Source organism: Oncorhynchus clarkii, chromosome 9 (genome assembly GCF_045791955.1).
Source record: "Oncorhynchus clarkii lewisi isolate Uvic-CL-2024 chromosome 9, UVic_Ocla_1.0, whole genome shotgun sequence".
Taxonomy (NCBI): domain Eukaryota; kingdom Metazoa; phylum Chordata; class Actinopteri; order Salmoniformes; family Salmonidae; genus Oncorhynchus; species Oncorhynchus clarkii.
Window position 1 is genome coordinate 81,130,458 of NC_092155.1, and position 22,499 is coordinate 81,152,956.

General features: G+C 44.7%; 1 protein-coding gene across 2 annotated transcripts in view; it reads right to left on the bottom strand.

Annotated features, from left to right (window-relative positions):
• The window catches only part of LOC139416986 (constitutive coactivator of PPAR-gamma-like protein 2), a 54,744-nt gene extending 32,725 nt beyond the window's left edge, over positions 1-22,019 (bottom strand). For both annotated transcript variants that reach the window (XM_071166220.1, XM_071166219.1), the window contains exons 1-6: positions 20,541-22,019; positions 9,838-10,084; positions 7,561-7,643; positions 6,635-6,763; positions 2,091-2,193; positions 1,866-1,939 (exon numbers count right to left, since the gene is read on the bottom strand). In XM_071166220.1, the coding sequence (XP_071022321.1) occupies positions 1,866-1,939; positions 2,091-2,193; positions 6,635-6,763; positions 7,561-7,643; positions 9,838-10,084; positions 20,541-21,038 (1,134 nt within the window). In that variant the 5' untranslated portion in view covers positions 21,039-22,019. The remainder of the gene's footprint in view (positions 1-1,865; positions 1,940-2,090; positions 2,194-6,634; positions 6,764-7,560; positions 7,644-9,837; positions 10,085-20,540) is intronic.
• Between the last annotated feature and the right edge of the window lie 480 nt (positions 22,020-22,499).

Consider the following 22,499-nt stretch of genomic DNA (forward strand, 5'->3'; position numbering starts at 1 on the left):
AATACAAGAGGAGAGACAGCTACTGTACTGCTGAGTCAATACAAGAGGAGAACCAGCTACTGTACTGCTGAGTCAATACAAGAGGAGAGACAGCTACTGTACTGAGTCAATACAAGAGGAGAGACAGCTACTGTACTGCTGAGTCAATACAAGAGGAGAGACAGCTACTGTACTGCTGAGTCAATACAAGAGGAGAGACAGCTACTGTACTGAGTCAATACAAGAGGAGAGACAGCTACTGTACTGCTGAGTCAATACAAGAGGAGAGACAGCTACTGTACTGAGTCAATACAAGAGGAGAGACAGCTACTGTACTGCTGAGTCAATACAAGAGGAGAGACAGCTACTGTACTGCTGAGTCAATACAAGAGGAGAGACAGCTACTGTACTGCTGAGTCAATACAAGAGGAGAACCAGCTACTGTACTGCTGAGTCAATACAAGAGGAGAGACAGCTACTGTACTGAGTCAATACAAGAGGAGAGACAGCTACTGTACTGCTGAGTCAATACAAGAGGAGAGACAGCTACTGTACTGCTGAGTCAATACAAGAGTAATCAAAACAACTCCATAAAGTTTTGGGACACTAAAGTCCATGGAGAATAAGAGCACCTCCTCCCAGCTGCCCACTGCACTGAGGCTAGGTAACACTGTCACCACCAATAAATCCACAATAAACGATAATTTCAATAAGCATTGCTCTATGGATAGCCATGCTTTCCTCCTGGCTTCCCCAACCCTGGCTACCCCAACCCCAGCCAACCGCTCCACACCCCCCGCAGCTACTACCCAAGCCTCCCCAGCTTCTCCTTCACCCAAATCCAGATAGCAGATGTTCTGAAAGAGCTGCAAAACTTGGACCCCTACAAATAAGCTGGGCTAGACAATCTGGACCCTCTTTCTAAAATGATCCACCGCCCTTGTTGCAACCCCTATTACCAGTATGTTCAACCTCTTTTGTATCGTCCTCGATCCCTAAAGATTGGAAAGCTGCCGCGGTCATCTCCCTCTCAAAGGGGGTGACACCCTCGACCCAAACTGTTACAGACCTATATCCATCCTGCCCTGCCTTTCTAAAGTCTTTGAAAGCCAAGTTAATAAAGAGATCACTGACCATTTAGAATCCCACCGTACCTTCTCCGCTATGCAATACGGTTTCCGAGCTGGTCACGGGTGCACTGGTCACAGCCCCATATACCACCCACCACTGCGACCTGTATACTCTAGTCGGCTGGCCCTCGCTACATATTCTTCGCCAGAACCACTGGCTCCAGGTCATCTATAAGTCTTTGCTAGGTAAAGCTCCGCCTTATCTCAGCTCACTGGTCACGATAACAACACCCACCCATAGCACGCGCTCCAGGAGGTATATCTCACTGGTCATCCCCAAAGCCAACACCTCCTTTGGCCGCCTTTCCTTCCAGTTCTGTGCTGCCAATGACTGGAACAAATTGCAAAAATCGCTGAACCTGGAGACTCATATTTCCCCTCACCAACTTTAAACATCAGCTATCTGAACAGCTAACAGATCGCTGCAGCTGTAAATAGCCCACCCAATCTACCTACCTCATACCCATACTGTTTTTATTTACTTTTCTGCTCTTTTTCACCAGTATCACTACTTACACACCATCATCTGCTCATCATCATCTGCTCATCTATCACTCCACTGTTAATTTGCTAAATTGTAATTACTTCACTACTATGGCCTATTTATTTTCATACCTCACGTCATTTGCACACACTGTATATAGACTTGTTTTTTTCTATTGTGTTATTGACTGTATGCTTGTTTACTCCATGTGTAACTGAGCCAAGAAGCTTAAGAAGTAATAACTAGCTACATCAGAGGCATGTGACTCCTACCTGGGTCTTTACAGTCTGCATCGCCCCCATGTGGCCAGGAGGTCCACCAAACGGAGCCGGCCCAAACCCTGGCACTACACACAGACAGAGAAATAAATGACTTGTCCAATTTAGCAGGTCTAACAAGTATTTAAGAAAAAGCTTTAGCCAATCGCGCTTGTGTCACTGACTACAAGAGATACTGTATGACGGAAAACGGCCTTCGCCAAATGCGGGGTTACTCACAGAGGTAGGGGGAGGTTCCCATGGAGAGTGGGCGGGGTTTAGAGGCAGCTGAGAAATACTCCACAGCTCTCTTAAAACGCTGCACCTTGTCCTCCATACGAGACTAGAGGGAGACAAATATATATTTATTTAACCTTTATTTAAACAGGGATCCACATTGAGATTAAACATATATTTTACAAGAGAGCCCTGTACACATTACAATAAAAACAGAATATTAAAACATACACGTGTATAAAACAATAGAATTCAGCTCAATAAAAAAATAAACATTTAATAAAAGCAATCCCATTCAACTACATAGAGGTCCTCAATCAATAATGTAAACTGCCTGAGTGGTACCAGCACATCTAAGTGCAGTGAACTCTGCTCCACAAGTTAGAAGCAATAAAAACAAAATGCAGATTTTCCCAAATCTGTAGAGACTGGAGAGATCTCTAATGTTATCTATTCCTGTGAATGGGTTATTTTGATATGAAAAAAACATATTGGATCTTAGCTTCTTAGTCAGATGATTTATATGTGTTATGAAGGACAACTTGTCATCAATCCAGACACCCAGGTACTTATATTGAGAAACAAGCTCATTATCTAACAAATCAAACATTTATTGTGGAACTGGGATTCCTGGGAGTGCATTCTGATGAAGACCATCAAAGGTAAGTGAATATGTATAATGCTATTTCACACTAATGTTGACTACACAACATGGTGGATATTTCTTTGGCTGGTTTGGGCTCTGAGCGCCGTACTCAGATTATTGCATGGTGTGCTTTTTCCGTAAAAAAATAAATAATCTGACACAGTGGTTGCATTAAGGAGAAGTTTATCTAAAGTTCCATGTATAATAGTTGTATCTTTTATCAATGTTTATTATGAGTATTTCTGTGAATTGATGTGGCTCTCTGCAAAATCACGGCATGTTTTAGAACTAGTGATTCATTTCATTGCTGCTTTTTGTGACTCCTCTCTTTGGCTGGAAAAATAGCTGTGTTTTTCTGTGACTTGGTGGTGACCTAACAATCGTTTGTGCTTTCGCTGTAAAGCCTTTTTGAAATCAGACTGTGGCTAGATTAACGAGAATTTCATCTTTAAATGGTGTAAAATACTTGAATGCTGAGGAATTTTAATTAGGAGATTTTTGTTGTTTTGAATTTGGTGCCCTGCACTTTCACTGGCTGTTGGCGGGGTGGGACGCTACTGTCCTGAAAATCCCAGAGGTTAAGTAGCTAGCCTCCCGGGTGAATATCCCAGAGAGGTTAAGTAGCTAGCCTCCCGGGTGAACATCCCAGAGAGGTTAAGTAGCTAGCCTCCCGGGTGAACATCCCAGAGAGGTTAAGAAGCTAGCCTCCCGGGTGAACATCCCAGAGAGGTTAAGTAGCTAGCCTCCCGGGTGAACATCCCAGAGAGGTTAAGTAGCTAGCCTCCCGGGTGAACATCCCAGAGAGGTTAAGTAGCTAGCCTCCCAGGTGAACATCCCAGAGAGGTTAAGTAGCTAGCCTCCCGGGTGAACATCCCAGAGAGGTTAATTTATATTATACAAAGTGAACAATGGACCCAAAATCAAACCCTAAGGAACACCTTTTTGAATCTCAATTCAGATTTAACCCTATCTATCAAGATGGCCTGAGTTCTGTCACTAAGATCATTCAGATTTAACCCCATCTATCAAGATGGCCTGAGTTCTGTCACTAAGATCATTCAGATTTAACCCCATCTACCAAGATGGCCTGAGTTCTGTCACTAAGATCATTCAGATTTAACCCCATCTACCAAGATGGCCTGAGTTCTGTCACTAAGATCATTCAGATTTAACCCCATCTATCAAGATGGCCTGAGTTCTGTCACTAAGATCATTCAGATTTAACCCCATCTATCAAGATGGCCTGAGTTCTGTCACTAAGATAATTCAGATTTAACCCAATCTATCAACATGGCCTGAGTTCTGTCACTAAGATGATTCAGATTTAACCCCATCTATCAACATGGCCTGAGTTCTGTCACTGAGATAATTCTGAAACCATAAAAAGGCTGTACAGTGGCAAGTAAAAGTATGTGAACCCTTTGGAAACCCTAACCCTAACCCTTTGGAAACCCTAACCCTAACCCTTTGGAAACCCTAACCCTAACCCTTTGGAAACCCTAACCCTTTGGAAACCCTAACCCTAACCCTTTGGAATTACCTGGATTTCTGCATAAATTGGTCATGAAATTAGATCTGATCTTCATCTGGGTCACAACAGTAGACAAAGAGTCTGCTTAAACTAATAACCCAAACTATTGTCTATATTGAATACATAATTTAAACATTCAGTGTAGGTTGGAAAAAGTATGTGAACCCCTAGGCTAATGACTTCTCCAAAAGCTAATTGGAGTCAGGAGTCAGCTAACCTGGAGCCCAATCAATGAGACGAGATTGGAGATGTTGGTTAAAGTTGCCTTGCCCTATTAAAATACACTCACAACATTTGAATTTGCTATTCACAAGAAGCATTGCCTGATGTGAACCATGCCTTGAACAAAAGAGATCACAGAAGACCTACGATTAATAATTTTTTACTTGCATAAAGCTGGAAAGGGTTACAAAAGTGTCTCTAAAAGCCTTGATGTTCATCAATCCACGGTAAGACAAATTGTTCATAAATTGAGAAAGTTAAGCATTGTTGCTACTCTCCCTAGGAGTGGCCATCCTGAAAAGATGACTGCAAGAGCACAGCGCAGAATGCTCAATGAGGTTAAGAAGAATCCTAGAGTGTCAGCTAAAGACTTACAGAAATCTCTGGAACATGATAACATCTCTGTTGACGAGTCTACGATACGTAAAACACTAAACAAGAATGGTTTTCATGGGAGGACACCACGGAAGAAGCCACCGCTGCCCAAAAAAACATTGCTGCATGTCTGAAGTTTGCAAAAGTGCACCTGGATGTTCCACAGCGCTACTGGCAAAATATTCTGTGGACAGATGAAACTACAGTTGAGTTGTTTGGAAGGAACACACAACACCATGTGTGGAGAAAAAAAGGCACAGCACACCAACATCAAAACCTCATCCCAGCTGTAAAGTATGGTGGAGGGAGCATCATGGTTTGGGGCTGCTTTGCTGCCTCAGGGCCTGAACAACTATCATTGACAGAAAACTTAATTCCCAAGATTATCAAGACATTTTGCAGGAGAATGTAAGGCTATCTGTCCGCCAATTGAAGCTCAACAGAAGTTGGGTGATGCAACAGGACAACGACCCAAAACACAGAAGTAAATCAACAACAGAATGGCTTCAACAGAAGAAAATACGCCTTCTGGAGTGGCCCAGTCAGTACTGACCTCAACCCGATTGAGATGCTATTACTTGACCTCAAGAGAGCAGTTCACACCAGACTTCCCAAAAAATGTCTGAACTGAAACAGTTTTGTAAAGAGTAATGGTCCAAAATTCCTCCTGACTGTTGTGCAGGTCTGAACCACAACTACAGAAAACATTTGTTTGAGGTTATTGCTGCTAAAGGAGGGTCAACCATTTATTAAATCCAAGGGTTCACATACTTTTTCCACCCTGCACCGTTTGCACGGTTTGTTCAATAAGGAGATGAAAACGTATAATTGTTTGTGTGTTATTAGTTTAAGCAGAATGTGTTTGTCTACTGTTGTGACCTTGATGAAGACCAGATCAAAGGGTTCACATACTGTTTCTTGCCACTGTGTATCCCAGGACTACTCTTGATCATTTCTTCATCAAAACAGAACGATCAACAGTGTCGAACGCCTTTGACAGGTCAATGAACAAGGCAGCACTATGGGGTCAATTTCACACCATATGTATTGAATTAAAAATGAAATAAATTGTGAACATGAAAAATACATTTGAGAATGTAAACATATTTGAGGACAGATTAAATATTGGATGTTGAAATCATAAAGCAAACAATTGAAAGCATAATGTATATAATTGTTAATAAAAATTAGACATCAAAACCCCAAAAAGCGAAAATGAAAATGAATGCAAAAATAATTTTCGGTTGAACTTTCCCAGCAACCAATCGTATTGAATTCATTTAGCCTACGCTCTTGCCTGCATGCACTACCTTTTGGTTACTCATAACTTTGCTTTCGACGTCTGTTTCTTTGCTTTCACAGAGTCTTTTCGATCTTGAGTTTTGGCATTATTTTTCCATGAAGGGTTTAGGGGGAGGCGTAGACAATGAGTCTCCTTTGGTCTGCTAGTTTTGCAGTGACGGTTCGCCTTAACCCAATCAATGAACATGATAGACAGGCTTTTTTTCTATTGCCTACTGAAGTCGAGGGTCTGACGTCACCACTAGGCTCCAAACCTTCCCCCCTGTGCCCGCATGCTCTGAACATGGCGAAGCAGTTACCAACACCTGCGCAGAACATTGTGCAACAGGCAAATCACATATTTACTTACGTAGTTAGAAGGGTCAGAGCCAGTGACACCTCAAATCATTGATTGGGTTAAGACAACTGTCACTCCAAACTAAAGGGGGGGGGGCGAGAGAAAGAGAGAGAACTAGTGGTGTGTGTGTGTACCTGTGACTGTTTGAAGACGTCTCTGGCGATAACATCGAGGTTCCCCAGGTCTTTAATGGAGGAGACGTACTCTGACACCGCCTTGATAACCACCTCACAGGGAGGCAGCACCAACTGGTGGGCACGCACCTAGAGGGTTAGAGGTCAGGGGTTAGAGGTCAGACACCGCCTTGTTAACCACCTCACAGGGAGGAAGCACCAACTAGTGGGCACGCACCCAGAGGGTTAGAGATCAGGGGTTAGAGGTCAGACACCACCTTGTTAACCACCTCACAGGGAGGAAGCACCAACTAGTGGGCACGCACCTAGAGGGTTAGAGGTCAGGGGTTAGAGGTCAGACATCGCCTTGTTAACCACCTCACAGGGAGGCACCACCAACTAGTGGGCACGCACCCAGAGGGTTAGAGATCAGGGGTTAGAGGTCAGACACCACCTTGTTAACCACCTCACAGGGAGGAAGCACCAACTAGTGGGCACGCACCTAGAGGGTTAGAGGTCAGTGGTTAGAGGTCAGAGGTTAGAGGTCAGACACCGCCTTGTTAACCACCTCACAGGGAGGCACCACCAACTGGTGGGCACGCACCAAGAGGTCAGAGGTTATAGATGATGGGCCAGGCAGCAGGGGTATAGCTTAATGTTATGGTTTAGAAGTAAATAGAAGAGATCATCAGGGTCAGGGGACAGAGGTTATAGATGATGGGCCAGACAGCAGGGGGTATAGCTTAATGTTATGGTTTAGAAGTAAATAGAAGAGATCGTCAGGATTAAAGGTCAGAGGTTATACCTTGAGTGAGGCCAGGGGGTGTTCTGGTCCTAAAAGGCTCCAGTGGAAGGTTTAAAGGTCAGAGGTTATACCTTGAGTGAGGCCAGGGGGTGTTCTGGTCCTAAAAGGCTCCAGTGGAAGGTTTAAAGGTCAGAGGTTATACCTTGAGTGAGGCCAGGGGGTGTTCTGGTCCTAAAAGGCTCCAGTGGAAGGCAGCCAGGTCCTCATCAGGGAGAATATGGTTCCCTACGGGGGGGGGGGGGGGGGGGGGAAGAGGGAGAGAAAGTTCAGTTGTGTGTGTTTGAGCAAAATTACAAATGCCTGTATGGCAAGAATAAAGGTTTTAATGAACGTTTGTCAGCTTGTTCTGGTGATTGTATTTTTGGTCTCTTTCGCTCCTCTGTGCATTTCCCCATTTACACCAGTGATCTGTAAATAATGACAAGATGCACGTCTCCTCCATAACAATAGGAGTCGTCCCAAAGGCAGGAAGGCAGGCGACAAGCTGAGGTCCAAAATAAACCCATAGAAACGCATTGGCCTTAACTTGGACACATTTTATCTTTGCCTTTTCCTCTATGGTTTACACACGCCAAGCCCCTCCCCCCGCCTCTCGCGCCAAGCCCCTCCCCCTGCCTAACACGCCAAGCCCCTCCCCCTGGCTAACACGCCAAGCCCCTCCCCCTGGCTAACACGCCAAGCCCCTCCCCCTGACTAACACGCCAAGCCCCTCCCCCTGACTAACACGCCAAGCCCCTCCCCCTGACTAACACCCCAAGCCCCACCCCCTGACTAACACGCCAAGCCCCTCCCCCTGACTAACACGCCAAGCCCCCCCCCCCCCCCCCCCCCCCCCCTGACTCTCACAACAACACAGTTGAGAGATCACATCTTCCTCTCTGGCGAGAGGTTTCGACTTGCTATTTGTGACGGGGTTAGGGCTTGGTGTGGGAAGCAGAGGAGAGGGAGAAAGTTGACTCAAGTAGATAATGGAGTAAACTATAAAAATGGGCACGTTTTTAGAGTTGGGGTTGCGCATCACATTTAACAAATCTAACATTGAAATACTGTTTTAGGAGGTAAAGTAAAAACCCAAAGCAGTAAACAGCCCTACCTTAGTGTGAAAGGGCGAAATCGTGCCCGATTGCAGATCCTAGGGCTTCCACTAGATGTCAGTCTTTAGAGTTTCAGACTGGTTTTTGGAAAAATGAGCCAGAAATTGTGGTTTTTCCAAGCGCGTGAATGAGAGCACGTTCTTTGGTATTTTTCTCCGGTAAAGACAATAACGATTCTGTCTTAAATTGTATCTTTTTTTTGCATATTAGGGTACCTAAGGTTTGATTATAAACGTTGATTGACTTGTTTGGATAAGTTTAGTGGTAACGTTTGGGATTCATTTTGAATGTATTAGGAGGGAAACCAAGTGGATTATTGATTGAAGCGCGTTATGCATGTGTGTGCTGGGCGCTGTCCTCAGATAATCGCATGGTTTGCTTTCGCCATAAAGCCTTTCTGACGTGGCGGCTGGATTAACCTTGTCTTAAGCTTTATTTTGATGTATTGCACTTGTGATTTCATGAAAGTTTAATATTTATAGTAATTTAATTTTGGCACTGCGATTTCACCAGAAGTTTTTGCTAGCGTCCCACTGATCCGCAAGAAGTTAATATTTGGAAAGTTTAGAAATAAATATAGTAGGTGTAGTCTGTAGAAAGCTGATGGGATCCTCCTCTTTTTAATAGAGGCCATCACTCCGTTTTCGCACACAATAGCATAGCCTATAGAAATATTGCCCAACATGAGCTCATGGGCTCTCATGAAGTGTGTGATTAGTGTTTGATTAGATTTTAAATTACATTTGCATTGATGTCAGAGTGATTAGAGGGACAATAGAGTGCTGAGTACCAGGCAGTTAGCAAGTTTGGTAGGCTACTAATGACCATCAGCAGCATCAGAGCTTAGAGAAGCCTAATTACAGTGACTAAATGGTCATGTGGAATTTGACTAGTCATGACTCGTGACCACCGGAGGTAATATGGTCACCGTAACAGCCCTACTCGTTGGTGCTGCATGTTCCTCACTGTTTATAGACCGGACACATTTTGCATTGAGTTTTTCCGTATGCTAATTTGTAACATTGTAGAAAAAATGTAAAACCGTGAAGAAAAAACACATTGTGTTTATCCAGCAGTGTGTTCTATACACACAATCAGCGATCAGCATATTTTGATGGGGCTTAAAATCTGCGATGTCCAAGCTATCCTCCTGCAATATCTACTATAATAATCTGGTCCCTCTGGAGTTCTGCCCAAGCAAGGCATTTGATTAGTTTGACATGTTGCGAGGAGTCACTGATTTACAGCAGGTTACCACACCTATTTAGCTATTTTTCTACCATGGACTTACCCAGGCTTCAAGTTTTGGTTAATTAGGTACCTACCCAGCAGTGCAGTGAAGCAGGGCAGGTGTTGTGTCTTCAGACCAAGCTGTCTGGCTGCTTCAGAGAGCAGGTACTGGTGGGTGGTCAGGTTCTTGCCGTTCCAGGACAGTTTGAGGGCATGCGAGGAGAAGTAGGCGGGCACGTTGCAGAGGGCAAACTCTGAGTCCTGGGCGATCAGGCCGCAGAAACCAAAGTCCCTGTAGAGGGACAGCACCTCCTGGTGGTGGTCCTCCAACGTCTGGACAACCTGGATAATACAACAGAACATTACACACCTTAACCCTTCACCCTGACAGTAGTAGTGAATCCGGAGGTCAGTCAGTCTTCAGTCCAGTAGAGATTCTACAGATATCACATGCTGAGTTTAGCATTAGTCTCTCGGTATCAGAGGCTATAAATTATGTTTCATAGGTACACTGGTATACATGTTTAAATTGATTGAGATATAGACTTCATTCAGGCCCAATATTCTATATCGCAATCAATTAAAACATATAGAATTCATACAGGCCCAATATTCTACATGTATGTCTGTATGAATTCTATGCTCAATGTGAAATGTTTTTTGCGATGGGAAGTAATAGTTGTACATTCAGATTGGAAAATGCTTAATGTTTATGTATTCTTATGATTACGATCTACTGGCTTATTATGTGAGTTTATGGACTGCTTATCCTTTAGTTTAACATCCTGCTGTGTGTGACTGCTGTCTGTCCATCAGCCCTATGCAGTGGAGTAGTGGTGCTTCAACAAGCACAGCACTTACACAAATTACTGATTGGCTGAGAGAAATTGATACGAAGATTGTGGGGGCTGTCTTGTTAGACTTCAGTGCAGCTTTTGACATCATCGATAAGTCTGCTGCTGGAAAAACGTATATTTGTTATGGCTTTTGTACTGTATATGGTAGTGGTGGAGTAGGGGCCTGAGGGCACACAATGTGTTGTGAATGTATTGTAATGTTTTTAAAATTGTATAAACTTCCTTAATTTTGCTGGACCTAAGGAAGAATAGCTTCTGCCTCGACAGGAACTAATAGGGATCCATAATAAACACCAGGAAGAATAGCTTCTGCCTCGGCAGGAACTAATAGGGATCCATAATAAACACCAGGAAGAGTAGCTTCTGCCTCGACAGGAACTAATAGGGATCCATAATAAACACCAGGAAGAGTAGCTGCTGCCTTGGCAGGAACTAATAGGGATCCATAATAAACACCAGGAAGAGTAGCTGCTGCCTTGGCAGGAACTAATGGTGATCCATAATAAACCCCAGGAAGAGTAGCTGCTGCCTTGGCAGGAACTAATAGGGATCCATAATAAACACCAGGAAGAGTAGCTGCTGCCTTGGCAGGAACTAATGGGGATCCATAATAAAACCCAGGAAGAGTAGCTGCTGCCTTGGCAGGAACTAATGAGGATCCATAATAAACCCCAGGAAGAGTAGCTGCTGCCTTGGCAGGAACTAATGGGGATCCATAATAAACCCCAGGAAGAGTAGCTGCTGCCTTGGCAGAAACTAATGGGGATCCATAATAAACCCCAGGAAGAGGAGCTGCTGCCTTGGCAGGAACTAATGGGGATCCATAATAAACCCCAGGAAGAGTAGCTGCTGCCTTGGCAGGAACTAATGAGGATCCATAATAAACCCCAGGAAGAGTAGCTGCTGCCTTGGCAGGAACTAATGGGGATCCATAATAAACCCCAGGAAGAGGAGCTGCTGCCTTGGCAGGAACTAATGGGGATCCATAATAAACCCCAGGAAGAGTAGCTGCTGCCTTGGCAGGAACTAATGGGGATCCATAATTAATACAAATCTGCTAAATATGTGTATGCGACCAAAAACATTTAATTTGACTTCGATATTGGGATGATTGAGTTGATGTGTGCCATAAGCAGCCTTTCAAAGCACTTCATGACTACAGATGTGAGTGCTACAGGGCAGTAGTCATTCTGTCAGGTAGCCTTAGAGTTCTTGTGTGGGAATTACAGACTGAATGATTGTGAATATGCTGGAATAACATCCGGCCTCACGGTGTTGACCTGATTAAAAACCTCACGTCAGCCTCAGAGCGAGATCACCCAGTCTCCTTGTCGTAGCCTCAGAGTTGTCTGCGATAGCTTTGTCTTTTAGTTTAGCACCAGCCTCTGTGTTAATTAAGGGCTTTTGATTAAGGTAGCAGCGAAACTTCACTGTGGGGACAACGTCGCCGATGCATTTCCTAATGAAACTGGTCACCGAGGTGGTTTGCTCGTCTATGCTATCGGCAGAGTCCAGGGAACATATTCCAGTCAGCGCTAGCAAAGCAGCCTTGTAGCATAGCTTCCAATTAGGATGACCATTTCTCAACAGAGCGCGTCACGGGTACTTCCTGTTTGAGCTTCTGCTTGTAGACAGGAAACAGGAGTATAGAGTCATGATCTGATTTGCCGAAGGGGGAGGCATTATACAGTGGCAAGATAAAGTATGAGAACCCTTTGGAAACCCTAACCCTAACCCTTTGGAAACCCTAACCCTAACCCTTTGGAAACCCTAACCCTAACCCTTTGGAAACCCTAACCCTAACCCTTTGGAAACCCTAACCCTAACCCTTTGGAATTACCTGGATTTCTACATAAATTGGTCATTGACCTTCATCTAAGTCACAAGAATAGACAAACATAGCATGCTTAAACTAATAATAGAAATTGTATTTTTCTTGTCTATATTGAATATATAATTTAAAACATTCACAGCGTAGTTTGGAAAAATGTATGTGAACCCCCTAGGCTAATGACTTCACCAAAAGGTAATTGGAGTCAGCTAACCTGAGTTGAATCAATGAGACAAGATTGGCGATGTTGGTTAGAGCTGCCCTGCCCTATTAAAAAAATAATGTGAGTTTCCTATTCACAAGAAACATTGCCGGATGTGAACCACACCTCAAACAAAAGAGATCACAGAAGACCTAAGATTAAGAAATGTTGACTTGCATAATGCTGGAAAGGGTTACAAAAGTATATCTAAAAGCCTTGATGTTCAGTCATAAGACAAATTGTCTATAAATTGAGAAAGTTCAGCACTGTTGCTACTCTCCCTAGGAGTGGCCATCCTGAAAAGATGACTGCAAGAGCACAGTGCAGAATGCTCTATGAGGTTAAGAAGAATCCTAGAGTGTCAGCTAAAGACTTACAGAAATCTCTGGAACATGCTAACATCTCTGACGAGTCTACGATACGTAAAACACTAAACAAGAATGGTGTTCATGGGAGGACACCATGGAAGAAGCCGCTGCTGTCCAAAAAAAACATTGCTGCATGTCTGAAGTTTGCAAAAGTGCACCTGGATGTTCCACATCGCTACTGGCAAAATATTCTGTGGACAGATGAAACTACAGTTGAGTTGTTTGGAAGGAACACACAACACCATGTGTGGAGAAAAAAAGGCACAGCACACCAACATCAAAACCTCATCCCAGCTGTAAAGTATGGTGGAGGGAGCATCATGGTTTGGGGCTGCTTTGCTGCCTCAGGGCCTGAACAACTATCATTGACAGAAAAACGAATTCCCAAGATTATCAAGACATTTTGCAGGAGAATGTAAGGCTATCTGTCTGCCAATTGAAGCTCAACAGAAGTTGGGTGATGCAACAGGACAACAACCCAAAACACAGAAGTAAATCAACAACAGAATGGATTCAACAGAAGAAAATACCCCTTCTGGAGTGGCCCAGTCAGTCCTGACCTCAACCCGATTGAGATGCTATTACTTGACCTCAAGAGAGCAGTTCACACCAGACTTCCCAAAAAATGTCTGAACTGAAACAGTTTTGTAAAGAGGAATGGTCCAAAATTCCTCCTGACTGTTGTGCAGGTCTGATCCACAACTACAGAAAACATTTGTTTGAGGTTATTGCTGCTAAAGGAGGGTCAACCAGTTATTGAATCCAAGGGTTCATATATTTCTTCCACACTGCACTATGAATGTTTAAATTAAGTATTCAATATAGACAAGACAAATAAAATAATCTGTGTGTTGTTAGTTTAATAAGCAGACTGTCTGTTGTTGTGACTTAGAGGAAGATCAGATCAAATTTTATGACCAATTTATGCAGAAATCCAGGTATTTCCAAAGGGTTCACATACTTTTTCTTGCTACTGTATGCTTGTGGGTAGAGCAACAGTGGTCTAGGACTTCATTGCCCCGAGTGACGAAGGAGACGTGTTGATGGAAGTTGGGAAACAATGAAACCTCCAGGTCCATACTGAGTTTATCAGGAAGAGTATAGGAGATGTTGTTCCCACTGTGACTATTAAAACCTATCCTAACCAGAAACCGTGGATAGATGGCAGCATTCACGCAAAACTGAAAGCGCGAACCACTACATTGAACCATGGGAACATGGCAGAATACAAACAGTGTAGTTATTCCCTCCATAAGGCAATCAAACAGGCAAAACATCAGTGTAGAGAATGTAGCAATTCAACAGCTCAGACACGAGACCTATGTGGCAGGGTCTACAGACAATCACAGATTACAAAGGGAGAACCAGCTACATTGCGGCCACCTGGACAATTGAAACACCTTCGCCTGCTTTGAGGATAACACACTGCCACCGAAGTGACCCGCTACCAAGGACTGTTGGCTCTCCTTCTCCGTGGCCGACGAGAGTAACACATTTAACCTCTTGAAGCTAGGGGGCACTATTTTTATGTTTGGAAAAATTACGTTCCCAAAGTAAACTGCCTATTTCTCAGGACCAGATGCTAGAATATACATATAATTGACAGAATAGGATAGAAAACACTCTAAAGTTTCCAAAACTGTCAAAATATTGTATGTGAGTATAACAGAACTGATATTGCAGGCGAAACCCTGAGAAAAATCAAACCAGGAAGTGGCTTCTATTTTGAAAACTCCATGTTCCATAGCCTCCCATTGCTCCATTTAAAGGGATATCAACCAGATTATTTTTCCTATCGCTTCCTCAGGATGTCAGTCTTCAGACATAGTTTCAGGCTTTTATTTTGAAGAATGAGCGTGAACATTGCGTAAGTGGATAGGTGGGGGCTCTCAGAGTGAGTTGTGCGCAAAAGAGAAAGGCGGCCATTGTTACTCCCGGTCCTAGTGAAAAGCCAACTGTCCCGGTTGATATATTATCCAATAGATATTTGAAAAACACCCTGAGGATTGATTATAAAAAACGTCTGACATGTTTCTGTGGACATTATGGATATAATTTGGAATTTTTGTCTGCGTTGTCGTGACCGCTCTTTCCGGTGGATTCCTGGGCATAACACACCAAACTAACGGAGGTATTTGGATATAAAAAATATATTTGTGGAACAAAAGGAACATTTGTTGTCTAACTGGGAGTCTCGTGAGTGAAAACATCCGAAGATCAAAGGTAAACGATTAATTTGATTGCTTTTCTGATTTTCGTGACCAAGTTACCCGATGCTAAGTGTACTTATTGTTTTGTCGAGCGATCGATAAACTACAAACGCTTGTATTGCTTTCGTTGTAAAGCATCATTTCAAAATCTGAGACGACAGGTGGATTAACAAAAGGCTAAACTGTGTTTTGCAATATTGCACTTGTGATTTCATGAATATGAATATTTTCTAGTAATATTATCTGACTGTGGCGCTATGCTATTCAGCGTTGCTGATGACAATTATACTGGATCCGGGATGGGTATTTCAGAGGTTAAGCTTGTTAACCCTCGCAAGGCTGCCGGCTCAGGCGGCATCCCTTTCCGCGTCGTCAGAGCTTGCGCAGAACAGCTGGCTGGAGTGTTTAAGGACATACTCAATCTCTCCCTATCCTAGTCTGCTGTCTCAACATGCTTCAAGACGTCCGCCATTGTTCCTGTACCCAAGAAAGGAAAGGTAACTTTACTAAATGGCTATCGACCCGTAGCACTCCTGTCATCATGAAGTGCTTTGAGAGGCTAATCAAGGATCATATCACATCTACCTTACCTGACACCCTAGACCCACTTCAATTTGCTTACTGCCTCAATAGATCCACACAACGCAATTGCACACTGCCCTATCCCATCTGGACAAGAGGAATACCTGTGTAAGAATGCTGTTCATTGACTACAGCTCAGCCTTCAACACCATAGTATCCTCCAAGCTCATCATTAAGCTTGGGGCCCTGGGTCTGAACCCCACCTTGTGCAACTGGGTCCAAGACTTCCTGATGGGCCACCCCCAGGTGGTGAAGGTAGGAAACACCACTTTGCTGATCCTCAACACAGGGGCCCCCACAAAGGTGCGTGCTCAGCCCCCTCCTGTACACCCATGACTGCATGGACACACACGCCTCCAACTCAACTTTGCAGACAACAACAGCCTGACTACCCACAATGATGAGACAGCCTACAGGGAGTAGGTGAGGGCTCTGGGAGTGTGGTGCCAGGAAAATAACCTCTCATTCAATGTCGACAAAACAAAGGAGCACCCCCCTATCCACATTGACGGGACCGCAGTGGAGCAGGTGGAAAGCTTCAAGTTCCTCAGCGTACACATCACCGACGATCTGAAATGGTCCATGCACACAGACAGTGTGGTGAAGGCGGTGCAACAGCACCTCTTCAACCTCAGGAGGCTGGAGATATTTGGCTTGGCACCTAAAACCCTCATGCACCTAAAACTAGGGATGCACCGATATGGAATTTTTGCACGATACCGATATCTGATATTTTCCTTGCCAAAAACCTGATACCGATATTTACATATTTTGCAGCTTTTTAAGCATTCTAGTACAGTTAAATAGTTTTTACACACTGACAAAAATGTTATTTTGTTCCCATTTACGTAGGTCCCCATTACCAGTAAAACATAATCAAAACCTATTTCTTTCACATACTTGCTGTGCTGTTTCGTTGTTTATTTGTTTATTTGTTCAGTCTCATAAATGTCAAGCAGTGAAGTTTCAGCTGTCTATCCGTGGTCTCTCTTCCTCTGCACTTTCACTGTGTCCGTTTCCAACCCTGTTTCTTGTCTGCATCGAAGTAGCGGTCCTTGTACCTGGCATCGAGCATGGTGGCGACACAGTAGAGGTCCTTGTACCTAGCATCTAGCATGGTGGCGACACAGTAGCGGTCCTTGTACCTGGCATCTAGCATGGTGGCGACACAGTAGCGGTCCTTGTACCTAGCATTGAGCATGGTGCCGACACAGTAGCGGTCCTTGTACCTAGCATTGAGCATGGTGCCGACACAGTAGCGGTCCTTGTACCTGGCATCTAGCATGGTGGCGACACAGTAGCGGTCCTTGTACCTGGCATCGAGCATGGTGCCGACACAGTAGCGGTCCTTGTACCTAGCATTGAGCATGGTGCCGACACAGTAGCGGTCCTTGTACCTGGCATTGAGTATGGTGCCGACACAGTAGCGGTCCTTGTACCTAGCATTGAGCATGGTGCCGACACAGTAGCGGTCCTTGTACCTGGCATCTAGCATGGTGGCGACACAGTAGAGGTCCTTGTACCTAGCATTGAGCATGGTGCCGACACAGTAGCGGTCCTTGTACCTAGCATCGAGCATGGTGGCGACACAGTAGAGGTCCTTGTACCTAGCATCTAGCATGGTGGCGACACAGTAGAGGTCCTTGTACCTAGCATTGAGCATGGTGCCGACACAGTAGCGGTCCTTGTACCTAGCATTGAGCATGGTGGTGACACAGTAGCGGTCCTTGTACCTAGCATTGAGCATGGTGGTGACACAGTAGCGGTCCTTGTACCTAGCATTGAGCATGGTGGTGACACAGTAGCGGTCCTTGTACCTAGCATTGAGCATGGTGGCGACACAGTAGCGGTCCTTGTACCTGGCATCTAGCATGGTGCCGACACAGTAGAGGCTCATAGAGAATGCCACCGCTTGTTCACAGCCTTGAGTACTTTTGCAATTTTAACCCCACGGTCTGTGTGGGCAGTTTTGTTGAGCAGGCGTTTCAACGCCATGACAGAGGGGTTTCAACGCCATGACAGAGGGGTTTCAACGCCATGACAGAGGGGTTTCAACGCCATGACAGAGGGGTTTCAACGCCATGACAGAGGGGTTTCAACGCCATGACAGAGGTGTTTCAATGCCATGACAGAGGGGTTTCAATGCCATGACAGAGGGGTTTCAATGCCATGACAGAGGGGTTTCAACGCCATGACAGAGGGGTTTCAACGCCATGACAGAGGGGTTTCAACGCCATGACAGAGGGGTTTCAATGCCATGACAGAGGGGTATCACGTCTGCTGCAGACACAGTTGAGATTCTTTCTCCAGTCAGTTTCAACAATACTGTGTAATTCGGGTAGGGCAAAATCTGAAAAATAGTACCTACTTGGTAGTGTGTACCGGGGCTCGAGGTGCTCGACCAGTCGGCAAAAGCCAACATCATCCACGACAGAGAACGGTTGATTGTCAAGTGCAATGAATTCCATTATCTTGGCGTTAATGGATGTTGCCATTGAGTTGTCTTGCTGAAATGTCTTACCCTTTGAAATGACTGCTGGACTTGAACTTGGTTAGTTGTTGGAAGTGTGCACTTTGTATTATTCTGCTTTTGTTCGGCGTCATTACGTCATCTACCTACGTTATATAGGTATGCATGTCAGCTTTGACATCGGTGTTAAACTAGACATCAGGCTGATGCCGACGTTGGCATTTTTAGCTAACGTCGGCCGTTTCCCATATGCTTACCGATATATTGTGCATTCCTACCTAAAACCCTCACAAACCTTTACAGGTGACCAATCGAGAGCATCCTGTCGGACGATAGAAAATCTTTGGAGGGAGTTGAAAGTATTTAGTCAGCCACCAATTGTGCAAGTTCTCCCACTTAAAATGATGAGAGGTCTGTAATTTTCATCATAGGTACACTTCAACTATGACAGACAAAATGAGAAAAAAAATCCAGAAAATCACATTGTAGGATTTTTAATGAATTTATTTTCAAATTATGGTGGAAAATAAGTATTTGGTCACCTACAAACAAGCAAGATTTCTGGCTCTCACAGACCTGTAACTTCTTCTTTAAGGGGCTCCTCTGTCCTCCACTCGTTACCTGTATTAATGGCACCTGTTTGAACTTGTTATCGGTATAAAAGACACCTGTCCACAACCTCAGTCACACTCCAAACTCCACTATGGCCAAGACCAAAGAGCTGTCAAAGGACACCAGAAACAAAATTGTAGACCTGCACCAGGCTGGGAAGACTGAATCTGCAATAGGTAAGCAGCTTGGTTTGAAGAAATCAACTGTGGGAGCAATTATTAGGAAATGGAAGACATACAAGACCACTGATAATCTCCCTCGATCTGGGGCTCCACGCAAGATCTCACCCCGTGGGGTCAAAATGATCACAAGAACGGTGAGCAAAAATCCCAGAACCACATGGGGGGGACCTAGTGAATGACCTGCAGAGAGCTGAGACCAAAGTAACACACTACGCCGCCAGGGACTCAAATCCTGCAGTGCCAGACTTGTCCCCCTGCTTAAGCCAGTGCATGTCCAGGCCCGTCTGAAGTTTGCTAGAGAGCATTTGGATGATCCAGAAGAGAATGTCATATGGTCAGATGAAACCAAAATAGAACTTTTTGGTAAAAACTCAACTCGTCGTGTTTGGAGGACAAAGAATGCTGAGTTGCATCCAAAGAACACCATACCTACTGTGAAGCATGGGGGTGGAAACATCATGCTTTGGGGATGTTTTTCTGCAAAGGGACCAGGACGAATGATCCGTGTAAAGGAAAGAATGAATGGGGCCATGTATCGTGAGATTTTGAGTGAAAATCTCTGTCCATCAGCAAGGGCATTGAAGATGAAACGTGGCTGGGTCTTTCAGCATGACAATGATCCCAAACACACCGCCCGGGCAACGAAGGAGTGGCTTCGTAAGAAGCATTTAAAGGTCCTGGAGTGGCCTAGCCAGTCTCCAGATCTCAACCCCATAGAAAATCTTTGGAGGGAGTTGAAAGTCCGTGTTGCCCAGCAACAGCCCCAAAACATCACTGCTCTAGAGGAGATCTGCATGGAGGAATGGGACAAAATACCAGCAACAGTGTGTGAAAACCTTGTGAAGACTTACAGAAAACGTTTGACCTCTGTCATTGCCAACAAAGGGTATATAACAAAGTACTGAGATACTTTTGTTATTGACCAAATACTTATTTTCCACCATAATTTGCAAATAAATAAATTAAAAATCCTACAATGTGATTTTCTGGATTTTTTTTTCTCATTTTGTCTGTCATAGTTGAAGTGTACCTATGATGAAAATTACAGGCCTCATCTTTTTAAGTGGGAGAACTTGCACAATTGATGGCTGACTAAATACTTGTTGGCCCCACTGTATATACTGTATTCTATTGTATTTTAGTCAATGCTTGACCTAATATTTATATATTCCTTAATTCATTATTTTACTTTGAGGTTTGTGTGTATTGTTGTGATTTGTTAGATATTACTGCCCTGTTGGAGCTAAAAAGACAAGCATTTCGCTACACCTGCAATAACATCTACTAAATGTGTATATGACCAATAAAATTTGATTTACTTTCCTTACGTTTTCAAAACTGTATCGTAAGTGATGCGTATTGACGTCTAGAGCAAGCATTTGGGCTTTTAACAGAAGTCCCCCAGGAAGAAGAGGCCTTCATCAATAGGCGTTAAAGGTAGATAGCCTCTATGAATGGGGAAGCAGCTATTGCTCTTTACTCACCCGCACTCTGAAGCGAAACATGGCGAGGCGGACACAGTGGCTGAGGCAGGCTGGGGGCAGGAACCAAGCACGGGGAGGCGGAGTTGCCTTGCTGCCAACATGATTGACTATGAGCTGGGCTGTCTGGCGTTGCCCCTGGGCCCGGCGCGCCCACTCCGGCCACCGTTCCTTCCCCAGGGTCCCGTTGAACACCACGACCAGCTCAAGCCCACCCTGGTACAGACAGGCCTGGGACAGAGCGGACAGGTATCCCAGCATTGCGTTCCACTCCCCGCCGCACACCCAGTCCGTCTGGTAGCCACCGTACAGCCGCTGCAGGCCGGAGTCAGCATCGATGAGTATCCGGGCCGGGGGTGGAGGAGGCATAGGGCCGGGGTGATGGGGGTGGTGGTGCGGGGGCTGGCGGCCCGGTGTACGGGCTAGTTTGAGGAGGTCCACGGGGACAGCTGCCCCGGGACACCGTTTCTCAAGATACTCCTGGAAGCCCTGCACACCCATCCCGGTGTTGTTGAGCCGGTGGGTCTGGCCAGGGGAGGGGGGCTCCGGGTACGTTCGGAACGCCGTGGTGATAGCTGATGTGAGAGTCGAGACTGTAACTAGCTAGAACCTGGCAGCTAGCTAACGTATCTCTCTGTGTGACTGACTGAACGACTGTTGCTGCACCTAGCTGCTGCCACCCTCAACTCTGATACGAGTGACCAACCCTGCAAAGGCAAACTAGCCTAGCACGCTAGTTGGCCAGGCCGAGAGGTGTACTTCCTAACAGCAAGTAAGAAAGCTAGCTAACTAGTTAGTGTGCAAAGCCAATCTTCTATATTTGGTCGTGTGAGTACAATTGTGTGTCCATCCCTAGCAGTATGTTGGTCAACTGCCAGCAAAGCCAGCTAGTCTAATTCTCCGGCTAAAGTTTAACTTCCCCTCTAACCAGCTAGCTAGCTAGGTAATAACACATGAAATGTTGATAACTGGTGATGGCTAGTGGCTAACTATAGTAATGGTATGATTTACTCCAAAATTATAATCCTGATTCACACGAAGAAACGTTGCGCATTAGTTGGCGAACATGACGGTCGAGTAAATCTTAATCTGACAGTATATTGATATTAGAACAGTTAGACTATTTCAAATTAATGAGACGTGCTAGTTAGCAGGCCGATGGGATATCAAAAATATGATTTAGTTAGCTAGCTAACCAGCTATCTCGCTGGCTAACGTTAACCGCTGTTGCGAGCTGGGTCCCCGGCGTGACTTGACGCGTCAACTCTCAAAGACAACTCTGGGACAGAGACGACGCGAAATGAAATGGATGTTTGGAGAAATTAACGGCAGAAATTAAAAAAATTAAAAAGTTAATTAAAAACAAACGGCCGATGGTGCCTCCCTCGCTTTCTTCCACACTCACGACTTCATGTTGAGGAAGGAGACATACTTTCAAGCGATGTCAGCCATCTTGCGACTTCCTCACGGACCAACAAAAGTGGGAGGGAAGGCGGTGAGCGGAGATGACGCCGAGGGAGCTGTAGGGAAATGTAGTTACAAAAGCTCGCATTTTTCTCTAAAGGTCCCTGGAATGCTAGGGTGAAAAGACTCTAACTACCAAGAATACATGTGACGCCCTCTGCCTTGGCATGAAACGTCGGAGGGTCCTTGCTACTGGGGATCCTTGGAACGTCCCTACCATATCTACCATATTGAAGTTGAAATGTAAAATGGTTATGGTTAGGAAAGGGATTTATGGTTAAATTGAGGTTAAATGTATGGGTTAAGGTTACGTTTAGGGTCGTCCCGTCCCAAAGATACAGGATTGCACTAACCAAAACCAGAGGAGCGTTTTGGACTAAATGTTAAATTATGATCAGCAACACAAGTTAACTACTAAACCGATGATTGTCATGCACATTCTTCTTGCAGACTTTGCCCCCCTGCTAGAATGGACTATAGATTAATCAAACAGACAAT